The sequence below is a fragment of the Callospermophilus lateralis genome, chromosome 13, assembly GCF_048772815.1.
Source record: "Callospermophilus lateralis isolate mCalLat2 chromosome 13, mCalLat2.hap1, whole genome shotgun sequence".
Taxonomy (NCBI): domain Eukaryota; kingdom Metazoa; phylum Chordata; class Mammalia; order Rodentia; family Sciuridae; genus Callospermophilus; species Callospermophilus lateralis.
This window is the reverse complement of record NC_135317.1, coordinates 105,910,997-105,926,033: the sequence shown is the minus strand read 5'-3', so window position 1 is coordinate 105,926,033 and position 15,037 is coordinate 105,910,997. Positions and strand designations below refer to the sequence as shown.

Sequence of the window (15,037 nt, the reverse complement as noted above, 5' to 3'; positions counted from 1 at the left end):
TTATGGTAGCTTTCTGGAGGAAATCTGTCTATCATGTAGAGGGTTATGTTATATCATCTCTATGTCCCCTCTCAACTCTGAGAGGCTATGATTCTATAAATCATGCAAGATTCTATAGGAGGAAATTCCCACAGCAGCCAGTGAGTTTAGTGAGGCTGCACTGAGGCCTGGGAAGGGTTCCAAGTAGAGAGAAGATGAAGGAGCAGCTGGTAGGTAGAGTTTCTGTCCATATCCTGCATCCTGTACACCTGACCTTGACCCCAACAGAGGCTTACAGTAGCAATGCCTCTATCCTTGATCTCAGAACATCCAGGGTTTGCTCCCTAGAAAGTAGATCTCAGTGCTCTAAGAATGAAAATAAACAAAACAAAACAAAACCTAGCTAGTTTTCTCTATTCTATCCCAATTCAGGCTTCCTGACAGGTTAACAATAATAACAAGAGGACAATAATGATGATTCAGTGAATCTCTCTCCCTCTCTCTCTCTCTCTCTCTCTCTCTCTCCCCCCCCAATAAATTGTTCTCAGGTCTAAAAAATCTTGGTATTTAGAGATTTATTTCAACAAACCTAAGTTCTTGTTGTAGTACACGACTGTTTCTCATCTGTCTCCCACAGAGAACAGAAGGCTCTATTCCCTCTACCTCTTTGATGACAAAACACCCATCAATGGCAGCATCCACCAAGGGCACCATGCTGGTGGAATAGACCTCACTTAGAAAAGACCTTAGATAAGCGACATTGTACCAGTGAGTGATATTGACCATTTTTGTAGTTAGAGGAATGACATCATGCCAATAATTTTCAATCTCTTTTCTGTCTTATAATTTTTTGCAAGCTTTGCTGGGAAAATAGATGTTGAGGGTTGAAGAGAAGGGGAAGCAGTGGCATACTGAAACAGCAGTGGTAGCCACAACCAGCCAATAAGGGACAGTTCTCGGGCAGCATGGCCCAGGAAGGATGAGAGCTGACCCAGAGAGCAGTAGGATGAGCACATATACTGGTAACGTCCATCCTGGTCCATACATAAATGGCTGTTAACTAGCTAATTAATATATAAGTGGATAATCTATAAAATGAGATTTAACTGCATGATAATGAATTGACGAATACTTTTCCTCACCTAGAATGCTTGGATGAGAAGAGAGAAAATGTAGAAGAAGTACTCTATGCTGTTTATTCCATTCTGTACTGTGTTTTGTTGAGGGGTCCTGGGGGGTAGCTTAAAATCTGAAGAACTTAGAAAATACATAGTGGGGCATGGCATCTGTTGGGTGATTATCAAAGGAGCTTCAGAGCACCTGGATGCTCTTGCTCAGAGAAGAGCACTGCTGTGCTGTGACAGACAAGAGGGGCTCCCCTAAACAGGAAGCCATAGCACAGGGGTGGAATCAGCTCTGGCACTGGGCACGTGACTTCAAGGCATGTCTGCTTACTCTGGGACCAGGAGAGTCAAGGATCCAATAGACTCACACAATCTCACCTTCAGTTCCTGCTTCCTTGTCCTGGCCCCCCACCTTCTCACCAAAGTCCAGCAGACCTGAAGATATATTGTGTTGAAGAGAATCTATAAAGCATTTGTGATCCTCAGTCATGCTCCCAAATTGTCTCATGAAAACGCAGACCAAAGAATGTAGAGGCATCTAACTAACACCAACTTTCAAGTCAATGTGTGCTTGACGCTGGTCTCAACATCCACTGGGGTGGAACCTTGGTAGACCATTGTCACTGAGCCTTCCCCTCATCAGCAAAATTAGAGCCATAGCAGGGCCTGACCAATGAGGCTGTCCTCAGGATGAAATGCAGCTAATGTTCATGAACAAGTGACACCTGAGCAAAATAACTAATAACACCAGGCGTTTAATAGATGTTGGTTATAACTGTGCCTCTCAGGGACCATCTAACCCCTCCCTGCCCTCCCTCACACTATCGCACATGGCAAAGGAGATATATGGTTGTGGCTACCACTGGCTGTTTCAATATGCCACTGTTTCCCCTTCTCTTCAACCCTCAACATCTATTTTCCCAGCAAAGCTTGCAAAAAATTATAAGAAAAGAGATTGAAAATTATTGGCACTCCGCTAAAATGTATGAGACTGGTTTCCAATCCTGCCTTTGATTCTGTGATATTCCATTATCTTAAGAAACTCAAGTCCCCTGAGCATCCACTTCATCAGTCATAGAAAGACAAGGGCGAGCTCGATATGGAATTCTCTTTGGTTCCTAACAGCCAGTTTTCTCCACCCCTGAGCCTGTGTTCTTTGAGATGCTCAATAAAGCACTTCACCAGTTCACTCCTCGTTTTCATGTCCCTGACTTTGTGACTCCATGCTATTGACTCAGTGGTCATGTGGACCAGCCGGGAAAGCACTTTGCTTTACCAGACTGATGCAGGCCCTACCTGTGTAGCACAGGGCCCGCTTTCTTTTCCCGCAGGGCTCATCATTCCATTTGCCAGGGGCCGACAGACTCTTGATATATATCTCCACACAGTCCTGGTTGTTCCTCTTGTTGTTGGGCTCATTGTCGGCCCAGTTCTCGGCCTCCTCCGTGAGAGCCTTCTTGGTTCCCACCCAGGTCCACTTATTATTGATCTTTCTGATCCCAATCCAGTAGTAAGAGCTGTAGTAGGGTATGACTTCATTGAGATGAGCAATTTCATTTTTATTCTGGATGGCCACTAAATCTGTGAAGTGTTTCTGGCAGAATGCCCGGGAGTAATTCCACGGGTATGCTTTTATACTGTAATTATAGGTCCACGCTGTCACTTCCTTCTGGTTTGTTAGCTCTGTAATGAAGAAGAACGAGGACCAGGTTAGCATCCCTAACCAGAGCAGGCTGTGCGTAGTTAGATGAATTCCTGTCCAGAGGATGAATGCCAAACAGGACTATTTTATGTCTAATGTAGTTATTTTAGGGGGAAAGAGTGATTTCCATATTTTATTTAAAAGTATACATAGTATCAGATTAGGAAAATGACCTCTTCTGAAGATTCTTAATGTTAAAGACCTGAAATCAGAAGATGCTAGAGTTGGAAGGGAATTTAAAGCTCAACTGATTTACTCCTTTCCTTTTAAAAATGAAAGAGACATATTAGGTAATTTGTCCAAGCCCAAATTAAATGATATGTACAATATGATCCTCCCTCTCTTTACATGGGAAATAAGGTGCTCAGTGGTCTGGGACGCCCAGCCTCATTGCCTGTTACAATTACTTTCTTAGCCTTTTCACAGGGTCTTCCTGCTATCCTGGCTATCCTGAACTCTTATGCCCGGCAAACTGCATCCCCACCTTTCCTTGACTTCCATGGGTGGGCTCTGGGTTTCTTCCTCCAGGCTCCCACTACCTTCCTGCTCTGTGTGGCTATGCTATGCTATGGTCCCTATGTGCTAGACAGAGAATCCCTAATGGTAGTCTTTTTTTTTTTTTTTTTTTTTTTTCTATTTTGTTTTTAGCTCTGGGGACTGAGCACCAAGAAAGAGGTTAGCCCTTAATAGGCTTTTGATAAATTTACCTATCGAACAAGTGACACATACAATAGGTTGATCCAGAGCCAAGTTTAGAAAGAAGGTCTCCTGATTTGTAACCTCATGCTCATTCCACTCCGCTTGGCTGTTACTGTTGTATAAATCACTCTGCTTCCTCCACGTCTGCTTAATCCCTTCTTAGAACAGGCTCTTCTTTGTGACTGCTTGTGATATCAAGTGTGGTAAGACTGTGCCCTTCAGCAACATGCAGGTGCTGTGATGCAAAGCATTGTTATTGTAGCCTGCAGGAGCTCAGGGGGCAGAAGGGGCCAGTTCCCTTGTGAAGAGGTGTACAATGCAAGCAATCAGCACTGGAAATGGCTACGTTTCCTGTTTATAAGGCCTTGTTTCTCTGCTGCCTGCGTGAAGGCCGGCACACTTTTCCCTCCCTCACTGACACCGCTGTGGCATTATGAAGATTTGATTCTGACAGAGCCAGGGCTGGCTGCATCATGGCTTCAATGGACTCTAGGCAATATAGAGATGTATATAGTAATATTATGTACTAAAGCATTTCTTTTGACTATAAAGAAAATTATTTTTTAAAAACTTCAAATATTTTTGGGAGTCACTAGAAGTATTGTGGGCCTGTGTATAGAGTGTTGTGAATGTATCCATTTATGTTGTTTCTGGTGCCTTTCCCACCAGAGGTGTGATGATACTAGGTGCATTTTTCCTCCAGGAACTTGGGCTTGGGCAATGTTCCATGATTTCCATTAAAATCTGCAGTTTTTAACATCTACCATTTAGCTCTGGGCTCTACCCTATTACTCAGGGCCAGGTGAAGAGTCAACCTCACCAGAGATCAAAGCACCGAACCAGAGGAGTTGGGCAGCTCCAAAGACCACTCTCTGAGACCTCAGGATCCAGGTGGCTTTTAGGCAGCTGGCCTGAAACAAGAAAAGACAACTTTCTTTTAGTGTCTGTATACAACCAATGTGGCAAAAAAATTTAGTTAGTAATCATGATGTTGAGATAGTCCTGTTGCCTTTGGGAGGTGGTCCCAGTCCTCTGTCCCCGTCTTGTTTCTCACTGCTCTGCAACTCTAGATGAGCACTGTAAAAGACTGAAGGAGAGCTCATTTCTTTGTTCATTCAAGAAGTATTTATTGAGTAACAGCTTCATGCCATCAGTATTTTTTTTTAAAATATTTATTTATTTATTTAGCTATTGGCAGACACAACATCTTTGTTTGTATGTGGTGCTGAGGATCGAACCCAGGCCGCACGCATGCCAGGCGAGCGCGCTACCGCTTGAGCCACATCCCCACCCCATCAGTATTTTTTAAGATACATTTTTAATATGCATGTGAGGAAAAGATACTTAAATGTGAATATGGCTGTCATTATTCTTATGCAATAATATTCCTTTCAGAACTGGTATGCCATTCCAAAGAATAATAGGAAGTCATGCAAGAACTTTTTGATCCTTACATAGAATGTCTAACCTATACTTTGATCCACAGAGCAACATATTGTGCTATTATATGATCCATTTTGTATTATTGACCCATATTTTATCTCCTTAGTTTACTATTTCAGCATATATCTATAATACTATTTGATGATTAGTATACATATGTGTATATATGTTTAATATTTAATAACATATATAATAAGTCTACTCCTCTTGGATCTGTAACAACTATTATTTTTCATGGGCTTCCTTCTGTTAAGATTTTATTTAATCTATTAACATTTAAAAAGTGCTTTTAGACAAATGAGTTCTGGAAATGCTCATATTCTCCAGCTTCCTTGTATTGTACTTGGAAGTTCCATAAGCTTGGAGCATCTAAGTAACACACTCAAAATGACAGCAGCAGACGCTGACTTTGAAACAAGAGCTCTGTCCGCTCCACTCTTTACCTTCATAAACCTCCAGGCTTCCAAATCCATGTGGAACTGCTGTTATGGGTAGAAGAGTGTGTGAGGTAACCAAGCTGAGCAGGGTACCAGTGTTCCTCCAGAACCCCGATCACCACCCCCACCATAAGAACAATGCATTTGCTGTACAATTGCAGCTGTACCACTCTTCCATTCAAATTGTCACCCAAAACTCCTCCTGTATAAAAATTCTGAATTACCACAGCCCATGCTGCAGTGACGCTGATACAGGTGTGGGGGACAGTGTAGGTGGGAAGTGGGGAGATTTATAGCCTGGCCAGGTACCAGGAGGGATACAACTCACACAGGGCACAGTAGGTTTGTCGTGTATAAAAAGCCTAGCACTCTCCATCTAGGGGTTTCTAGATATTGGCTTTGATAAGTATTTATCAAAGTATTTTATGTTCTTATAAATCAGAACACTAATTAGCTGGCATGTGCAGGACCCATGATCAAAAGCTGAGAAATATCATGTTTACTTGCACAGAAAGTATGGTGAATCCCTTCGTGGTGGTTTAAATCCACTGAGTGTTCTCTAGATTGTGTTGTATCACCAGCTACTATAATTCTATTTAATAGTACTATAATTCTATTCAAAACCCCCAGATACTATTCCAAATGCCATAGCAGAAGAAGTCTTCACAGGGCTGCACACGCAAGGGGAGTGTCAGTCTGTACTCAGATTTTTTACTTCTACACATATCCTTTCCTGAAACCAGTGTGCCTAAAAGCACTCCCTCCTTCCCAAGGAAAATCTAACTCCTATGTACTGTGAGGCCTTGCTCCTAGGTGTAAAAGAGTCAAGGGTGCTAAAGAGTTAAGACTCTGTCCTGTTACTAAGCAAGTTGTGTTGAAACAAAAGGAAATGCCTCTCAAGGAGAAGCAGCCACATGCTCTGCTAATCTTTAATGCTCTCTGGCAGCCTGGTTCAGACTGGAAGTTGCTGAAAAGAAATCTGAGAGTGGGTCATTAGAATAACATCCTGTGCCTTTGTAAACCTTCATTAAGCACCTTGGTTATCTTTAATGTTGCTTTTTGAAAGAACTAGAAGTGATTGCAAGGTGAAGAGGGGGCAAAGCAAATGTTTTTCCCTCTGCCTCCCCTTTCCTAGGAAAGGGGAACCAGAGGCCAGTAGGCACCCATGGTTTTCCGCATGGCCCACAAAGCTGGCAAGCATGGCTCTACTTGTTCACGCTGCAGACCGCAGCTTTGCGCATGTGAAGAAAGAGTTAATGTCCCTCCCTTGACCTTCTGGCCATCTGCCCAGATTTGTCTTGCCTTCTCTCCTTGCTTTACAGTGGAGCATCTTGACCTCCTTGCTTCCCCTTTGCTCTCTAGCCACTGCCCCTCCCGCCTACCAAACTGCTCTTTTGAATGCCACCACAAGCATTCTAATTACCAAACCAAATGAAGACTATCTACCCTTACCTTCCATGACCTTTCTGTAGCAATATATGCTATTGAATACTTCCTTTTGCTTACAGAGCTGCCCTTGGCTCTTCTCTGGATACTTATCTAATGTCTTGAGCAATTTTTTTTTTTTGAGTCTTCTCTGAATTTACCCCAACTCTGCCTTCATTTGCAGAGGTAATGTTTCCTTGAGTTCCTGCCTTCATGGCACTATTTCTCTTCTGTTCTTCTCTTTTCCTTATGCCTCCTATGGTCTTGTTTGTCAAAGGACCCCAATCAGCATCTCCATTTCTGACCCATCTCCTGAACATGAGATCCAGAACCAAAATGCAAAGCCAACATGTGAGCATAGCCCTGGAGGGAGCAGCTGGCAGGAGCTTCTCAAGAGCAAGGACTAGGATTAGGTCTGAATCCCCTAGCCATGGTAGAGCGAATGGTTAATAAGTATTAATGGATGAATGAACAAAGAAAAGAGTATTGGGAATGGCTGAAGATGGAAATGTGCTAAATTGGAAAACATTGGGACTGACACCTTGTCTCATTCTGTTTGAAGGTGAGGGCGAGAGAAACAAGGACATGATGGCTGACTCTCAGACATCCCATGTGAGAGTTCATGAGCAGGACTTAGCTCCATGTAGGTAGGAAGTGGGGATAAGTGGACAAGGCAGGGCTGCTCACAAGTGGTGTGTCTCAGGAAGTCTGGTGGACATTCAAGTGAAACAAGTCTTAAAAGTGGAGGTGGAGAGAGTAAAATCAGCCTAACCCTCTGGACTGGTTGTGAGGCTCCAGCACCACATGAGGCTCATAAAGGATGCATGCTCTCACTGACAGCATCACTGACCAGCTGCCCCCATCTCCTGCCACAGAAACCCCAAATGCTCCATCAAGTGGGAGCAGAGAGGGAGGACGAAGAGACTTTGCCTGTCTGAAACCTTCACATCAATCTGTCATCAGATCCTCATGACTTCATTTCTGGTGAGAGACCTGGCCATTCTCTAAACTTCCACTTGATGACAAGCGTGCTGAGATGGATGTCAATATTTCTTCCCTGGACCAGGTCAGTCTTCTTCTAATTGGCTTCTGTTTCCTCTAGTTCAGCTATCTCCATGTTTTTCTCCAAAATGCAATCAGAATGTTATTTCTATACAAAAACATGAGTGTATTGTTTCATATTTAAAATTCTTCAGTTGTTCCTGGTCCCTAAGCAAGACCTGCAAACCCTTTAAGATGACACATGCAAGACCTATTGATGCTTGCCTCTTCCTATTTCTCTATTCTCATTTCCTACCATTACTCCTCAATCACTCCCTGCCTTCTTACAATTCTACAATTTATTTATAATAAAACATTTTGTAATTTACAGAATGCACCGCCTATCAAATTGCTCTTTTGTCCAGACCACCATCTTCATCTGCATCTGCCCAGCTCCCTAAGTCTACATCTCCACCTCTAAGGAGCTTAGCTAGCCCAACAACCCCTTTCTCCATACCAAAGAGGTGACCCTTGTTACTGACTTTACTTTTTCCCACTACTTATTTCAACAACTATTGATTAAAGTGCCTAAAATATATTAGACACTTTTCTAGGGATCAGGGCTAAAATGATGAAAACAGACGTGATTCCTATCCTCATACACTCAATGTACATTCTATTCAGGGAGATAGGCAATGAAACAAACCCCAAGAAATACACAATAGTACTAAACAACAAACATGAAAAATGTAGGACAGTAAGTGAAAAATGTAAGCAATAAGTGGTAGGCAGAGAATTTAAATGGGGCTATGTGATAGAGTGAGTGGGGGGATTACATAAGACAACAAGACCAAGGCAGGCCTCCTCTGAGAAGTGATGGTTAGATAGCATCTGATAGCAGAATGACCAGGGCGGGGTGGGTGGGTGGGGACCCTACCAAGTGAGAAGCAGGAAGAAGAGCATTAAGACAAATGAAAGAGGAGATTCAAAGGTCATAGTAACATGGGACCATAGTAACATAGTGAAGGGTTCAGAGAAAGTAGAGACATTAGTGTTGCTGGAGTGGAGTGAGCAGTGGGGGAAGAATACACAAGAAGGTAGTTGATGGGTCACTCCAGACTTTGGAAGCCAAACAAGGGGATGAGATCTTATTCTAAGTGCAATAAGAATACAGGGAGGACTATAAGATTAGCAGTGTGGTCTGATTGATGTTGAAAATGATCATGTCTTAGATGTTAATTGAAAAGGTAGTTTAGGGCTAGATCTTGTGGGTCTCAAATACTAGTAGCATCAGGAGTCTAATTGTAGGGTTCTAAACTGAGAAGTGTCATGAACAGATGAATCTAACAGTGGTATTTTTAATAAATTAGAAGCAGGAAGGCTGAGCTACAAAAAAGGAGGCTATTACAATGGTCCTAGTAGAAGTTGGAGGGCCTGACTTGGGCTGTGTCCCTGGAAATGCATAGAGGGAGGAGGATATGAGAGTCACTGAGGATGCAGATCTATATAATCTGTTGGAAGCAAAGCTTTACTATCTGGTTGTTGGTGGTAGTGATGGAATGGCACAGATACTAGTGGCCCCAGCTTACCTGTAGAAAATTAAATACACTGAGAAAATAGATTTTCTCTAAGCCAAATAGTAAATTATAATTAAGACAGCAGGGTCCCAGGACATCAACACTTTGAATCAAACAAAGAACATAGTTAATTTAGACTACTCACTGCTATTATGGAGGGTAAAATGTTAGTTCTGGTATATAGAACAGCACTAAAAACCATAAAATAATGTACATAAGTTTAAAATTAAAACATACTTTGGACCATAGCAGGGCTATACCCCAACAAATTTGAAGGATTTGCTCTGCATTTGATTTTGCTAACTTTCTGCTTTGGTTTTCCATCAGAGGGGTCAAACACCAAGAAAACAATGTAACGAATGTCATTTATGAAACCAAGATTTCATAGGTAGGTTGGATCTTTTCTCTGTAGGACCTTTATGTAGTAAAGTCACTTTGATTTTTGAAGATTTCACTAATAAACTTCCACATAATACGGAACTCTGAAGATGCACATTCTAAGTCCAAGAGAAGGTGAAGCAGGTCATTATATTGTGACAAATGATCATGGAAAGAAAAGTAAGAACTGAAAGCCACAGACCGAAGGTGATTAACAGGTATGGAGGAAAGGGAATTCAGACCTGCTCCTTAGCTCACTAAAGCCTTGGCCAACATCGATAACTGAACTATAAATACAAACCAAGAGCTTCTTTAGATCTCTCTGATTGAAATCACCCCACCAGATAAACCTTCACTTCATTTTCTCAGGTCCTAGGAGTTAATTAAAGCCATGCTCAACATGATGCAGATCTTACATAGGCATTTTGAGGTTCCTGAATCCTAAGAACCAAACAGGCTTGTGGGGGAAAGGAAGAGGGCTTTGCTGAAATAGTAAAGCAAGTCTAGGGATGTTTTCCTCACTCTTCATTTTGGAGTTCCAGCCTCATTGCAGGATGCTAGTGGAGAAGCTTCTGAGCTTTAGCATAGAAGGCAACGTGGTGGGGTTCTTCTGGCATCCACACATAGGTTTGGGAACCTCCTGTGGTTGTCTATAGAGGTTGGGTTTTTTATGTGATGTTTGTATTTTCATCTGGGAAGAACTGTAGCTTCCATCAGAATACTAAAAATAATACCTGATCCAATATGTTTACATCTTTGAAATAAAGGAGAACACCAAAGATAATAGAAGGGAGAGAGGAACAGCTGCTCTTTCAAGCTGTCCAATTCAGATATAGGACATGCAAAAGATAAGACAAAAGTAATCCACACTCTTATGTCATTGTGGTTCTGACTTAGGGCAGGCTCCAGCTCCTTCCTTTTTGAGAATCTTCATCATCCCCTTTTCCTTGATTCCCCCAATGTGGAAAACCCTCATTAGGAGCATTGAAAAGTGTGTTATAGTAAAGAAGGGAAGTGGGACGGACCAGATGTAAGCACTACTTTCTTCTTTGGTCCCATAGAAAGTATCCAAAGCATAGACCAGTCTGGTTCCTCCCTAGCCACAGACTGAAGGACTTTGGATTCTGGGACTATGTGGGATACCCCAAATAAATTGGGGGTAAAATTGGATCTACCCTAAACATGTTTTTATATCTAGAATAATATTTCTGACTTCAAAAATGCCTACTTCTCTTGGATCTTCCCCAGATCCCAAACTCCACTCTACATCAAAAAAATTTCTTTCAATAATAGCTAAAATTTTCTAATCACCTATATGCCAGGCTCAGAGCTAAGTGCTATTAATTATGATATTATTTAATCCTCATAGTGACACTACAGAATACTATTATTACATCCACTTTATAGATATAGCAGGATAGATTCTTGGGGTAGAAATTGAAACCGATTTCAGATCAGTCCCAGAAAACTCCTAGTGCTCAGAGAAAGAAATGCAAGGGCTCAGGATTAGGAACCATTCAGTTTAGGCTTTCCCCAGGGCATTGCTCAGCCTTCCATTTATCCCAGAGAGAGGAGTGATTCTGGAAAAGGAGATGGCAGGTTCACCAGGATCTACTCCCAGAGGGTCCCTTTGAGTTCTGGTGTATAGAACAGCACTAAAAACCAGGGGTCGGACTGAGATCCCGACATCAAGACTAACAGTGCAGCCCTAGGTAAAACACCCAGCCTTTGTAAACCACAGGGCTTCTATTTGTAAAATGGAAATAACCTCAACTCTTAAGGATGTTGCTTTTCTTCACTTCTGAACCTTTGCATCCCATATTAAGCCCCAAAGCACTTCAAATCATCGACTTCCCACACAAAAGAAAAGTGAACTTACCATCTCCTCTGCGGCTCTGCTGGCTTTCTGCCTCCTGTCCAGCCCACACTTCTTATAGTCTTGCTGCCTTCCCTCAGTGTCAGACTGCTTAGAAATACAACTTCCTATTCACTTTCCAGAAATTTACCATAGACTTTCTCATGAAGTCAGAACGATGATAATGCAGGAGCAGTGCGGCAGCTTGGAAATTAGCAGTCGCCAAAGTGGCAGGGGTCACCCCTTCCATGGAGATGTCTGGAGGCAGGGGCAAGTGTGACTCACTCCTGGACATCCCAGGCTGAGCAATGCAGGAACAGACCCGCATCCCCAGAGCAGGTTTCCTTTGATTACAATGTGAGTCCCAACGAAAGGTCATACATTTGGGAGACTTCTGTATTAATCATAAAGTCCTAGTGTCAATTCCAGTTATTGTGAAATGCCAGTGTTTATAATTGCAGTAGATTTCTGAGGGAACCAAGCAAAAATAGAAGCAAAAAAAAAATTAGATAGGAAAGGAAAAATCCACTGAGGGATTTTTGGTGCTTGGAGAAGATTGTTGGGAACAGTTTTTAAATGACATAAAATAGATATGGATTTAAAAGGAACTCTGCTTCTTTCACCAGGAACTCTGTTTCTTTTATGGGGGGGGGGAAGGTATAAAAAAGGAATGGTTATTAAAATTAAATAATGTGTGCCTGAACAACTCTTCTCATGGAGTGTGTCGGACCAAATGGCTGCTGGAACAACCGGTAATTTGCTTGAGACCCATCCTGTCTCCACCTTTGACTGTTAGGCAAATTCAACTCTCTACACCTTTGTTTTCCCAAATATAAATCAGAATGATGACAATAGAATGTACCTCAAAAGGTTGTGATAGGATTAAATAATAATTTCATTTTATTTAATCCTATAACATGTTATTGCATGGAGAGGGGTTGGAATAATGTCAAGTACACAGCTGGCACTCAAGGAATGTTGGTTTTTTTTTTAATTATTGGTTGTTCAAAACATTACAAAGCTCTTGACATATCATATTTCATACAAGAAATGATGGTTATTATTACTACTTTTCAGATTGCCCTCAGAAAAATCAATTATCAAGTATTTGATAGCAAGTCAAAAAACTGCAACTTCAACGTATCCTCTTGGAGTTCTAGTTGTCAGTTGTGATATTCTTTATTCATTCCACAATTGTCTCAGCATGCAAATAGGTATCTCTTATAGATTTAAAAGTGGAATAAAGTGGAAACATCTGGAAGAAAATCAGAAGGTAAAGATTAATTAAGGACTGTGAGGCAGAATTTTCACTCCATATTTTGGGACTGGGAAAAAAGGATTAATTACATTGTCAAAGTAGAAAGGCTGACAAAGGAAATAGTCATGAAGAATGATTTTAGAGGAGTAAAGGAAGTTGAGGGAGAGGAGGGAATGGGGACCTCCAAGGCAGCACGAGGCAGGGATTGGGAGTTTGGACCCTAGAGCCAGACTGCCTGGCTCCTCTGCCTGTGTGAGCTGGGCAGGCTCCTGACCTCTCTGTGTCTGTCTCAGCCCTGTGAATACATCAGGGTAGGAGTCACCAAAGACACTGAAGTGTAAATGATTTAACATGTTTGGAACAATACCTGCCATGCTGTAAGTGCAACGAAAGCCTTATATAGTATTGGTATTTAATCACAGATAATATTTATATGAAACTTGCCTCCATTTTCCTCATTCTTAGTTTTATTCTCTAGCTATTTTTTGTGTCATTGAAATATATATATTATGCATATCAATGTATGTATATGCACATACATATATAAATATATATGTATGTGTGTGTATATATATATATATATGTATCACTGTATGTATATATGCATATATACATTCATTCATTCAATTGGGGATGAGGGAGAGTGTTATATAAAATGATAGGTTCTTGTTAATAATGTGCTTTTAAGTTCAATAATATTAAATTATAGTGAGGAAAACAAAAAGATGTCAGATGGTGGAGTATAAGATATCATCCTTCATCCCCCCCACAAAAAATATTAGACATTTACCCACAAATCAGAATATACTGGAAGGACTCAGAAGCTCATTTAAAAATCTTTAGCACCACAATGGAGCAAAACAAACAGAAAATATCTACACAGAAAAGATCACTGGTGAGATTAGCATATCTAAAGTGTCTGGACACAGTTAGCAACAAGAAGAAAGACAGAGATGTAACAGGATCGGCCATGGTGGCCCCCAGTGGCCCAATCCCCAGGTAATACTGGCATATTTTGCCACTAAAGAAACAGCCATATCCACTGCAAAACCCCAGAGAAGGAGATGGCTGTACATTCTCCGCTCCCCGTGTCAATAAGCAAATGTGTGTACCACTGTGGGATTGAGACCAAGGCCACAACTTCTCAAGCCCACATATGCCCCTGGCCCCCAAGCTGTGGCTACTCTTTAAGTGCCCAATGGAAGGTATTTCTCCATTAAAGCCAACCTCTTATGTCTGGAATTGGTGCTGCTCTACCAAATGCTTAGTGCAAGGCAAAAAAAAAAAAAAATCATCAAATCACCCCCAAAAGGACACAATAACTTTCCAGGAGGGGACTCCAAAGGTATGATGTGGACTGCATCCCAAAGAATGCAAAATAATTGTTTTCAAGAACCTCAGAAACATAGAAGAGAATGAAGTAAAACAATTCTACAAAATCAGAAAAGCAACAAATGGCAAAATGAGAGCTTCAATGGAGAGATTGAAAGCATAAAAAGATTCTGGAGTGAAAATAAAATGAGTGGAAAAAAAATGCAATGGAAAGTTTCAACAAGAGACTTAATTAAGCACTAAGAATGAAAAGGAAAGAAGAAAATCTACAGGATTTATAGGACAGCATCAAGAGATCTAACATGCTCATTTTAGCATTTCAAGAAGATAGAAAGGGACAGAAGGTGTATTTAAAAGAAATAAATACTAAAAAACTTCCTAAATCTGAGGAAATATAAAAATATTAAGGCATGGGAGTTCAAAAGTCTCTGTCAAGTTCAATTCAAGCAAGACTACACCAAGACTTATAATCAGGCTGTCAAAAATCAAAGACCAAGAGAATAAGCTGAAAGCAACAAGAAGCAGGAAAAAAAAGTGTATCACATACAAAGCAATTTAAAATAGGTTATTAGTGAATTTTGGTAGAATCAGGCCAGGAGAGAGTGGGATTATATAGTCAAAGGACTGGGAAAAATTGTCATCCAAGAATACTTCACCTTCTGAAACAAAGAAGAGATAACAATTTTTCCAGAAAATAAAAATTGAAGGAGTTCATCACCTAGACCTACCTTATAAAAAATGCTTAAGGGAATTCTTGAAGCTAAAAGAAAAATGATGCTGATTAGTGACATGAATGCATAGGAAAGTATAAAACTCATTAGCAAATGTAAGAACATTTCAGAATACT

At 41.1% G+C, this 15,037-nt stretch overlaps 1 protein-coding gene across 1 annotated transcript in view; it reads right to left on the bottom strand.

Annotated features, from left to right (window-relative positions):
* Selp (selectin P) overlaps positions 1-11,928 on the bottom strand; it is a 42,031-nt gene extending 30,103 nt beyond the window's left edge. The window contains exons 1-3 of the mRNA XM_076872949.1: positions 11,752-11,928; positions 4,325-4,415; positions 2,400-2,786 (exon numbers count right to left, since the gene is read on the bottom strand). Coding sequence (XP_076729064.1) covers positions 2,400-2,786; positions 4,325-4,415; positions 11,752-11,928 — 655 coding nt within the window. The remainder of the gene's footprint in view (positions 1-2,399; positions 2,787-4,324; positions 4,416-11,751) is intronic.
* Between the last annotated feature and the right edge of the window lie 3,109 nt (positions 11,929-15,037).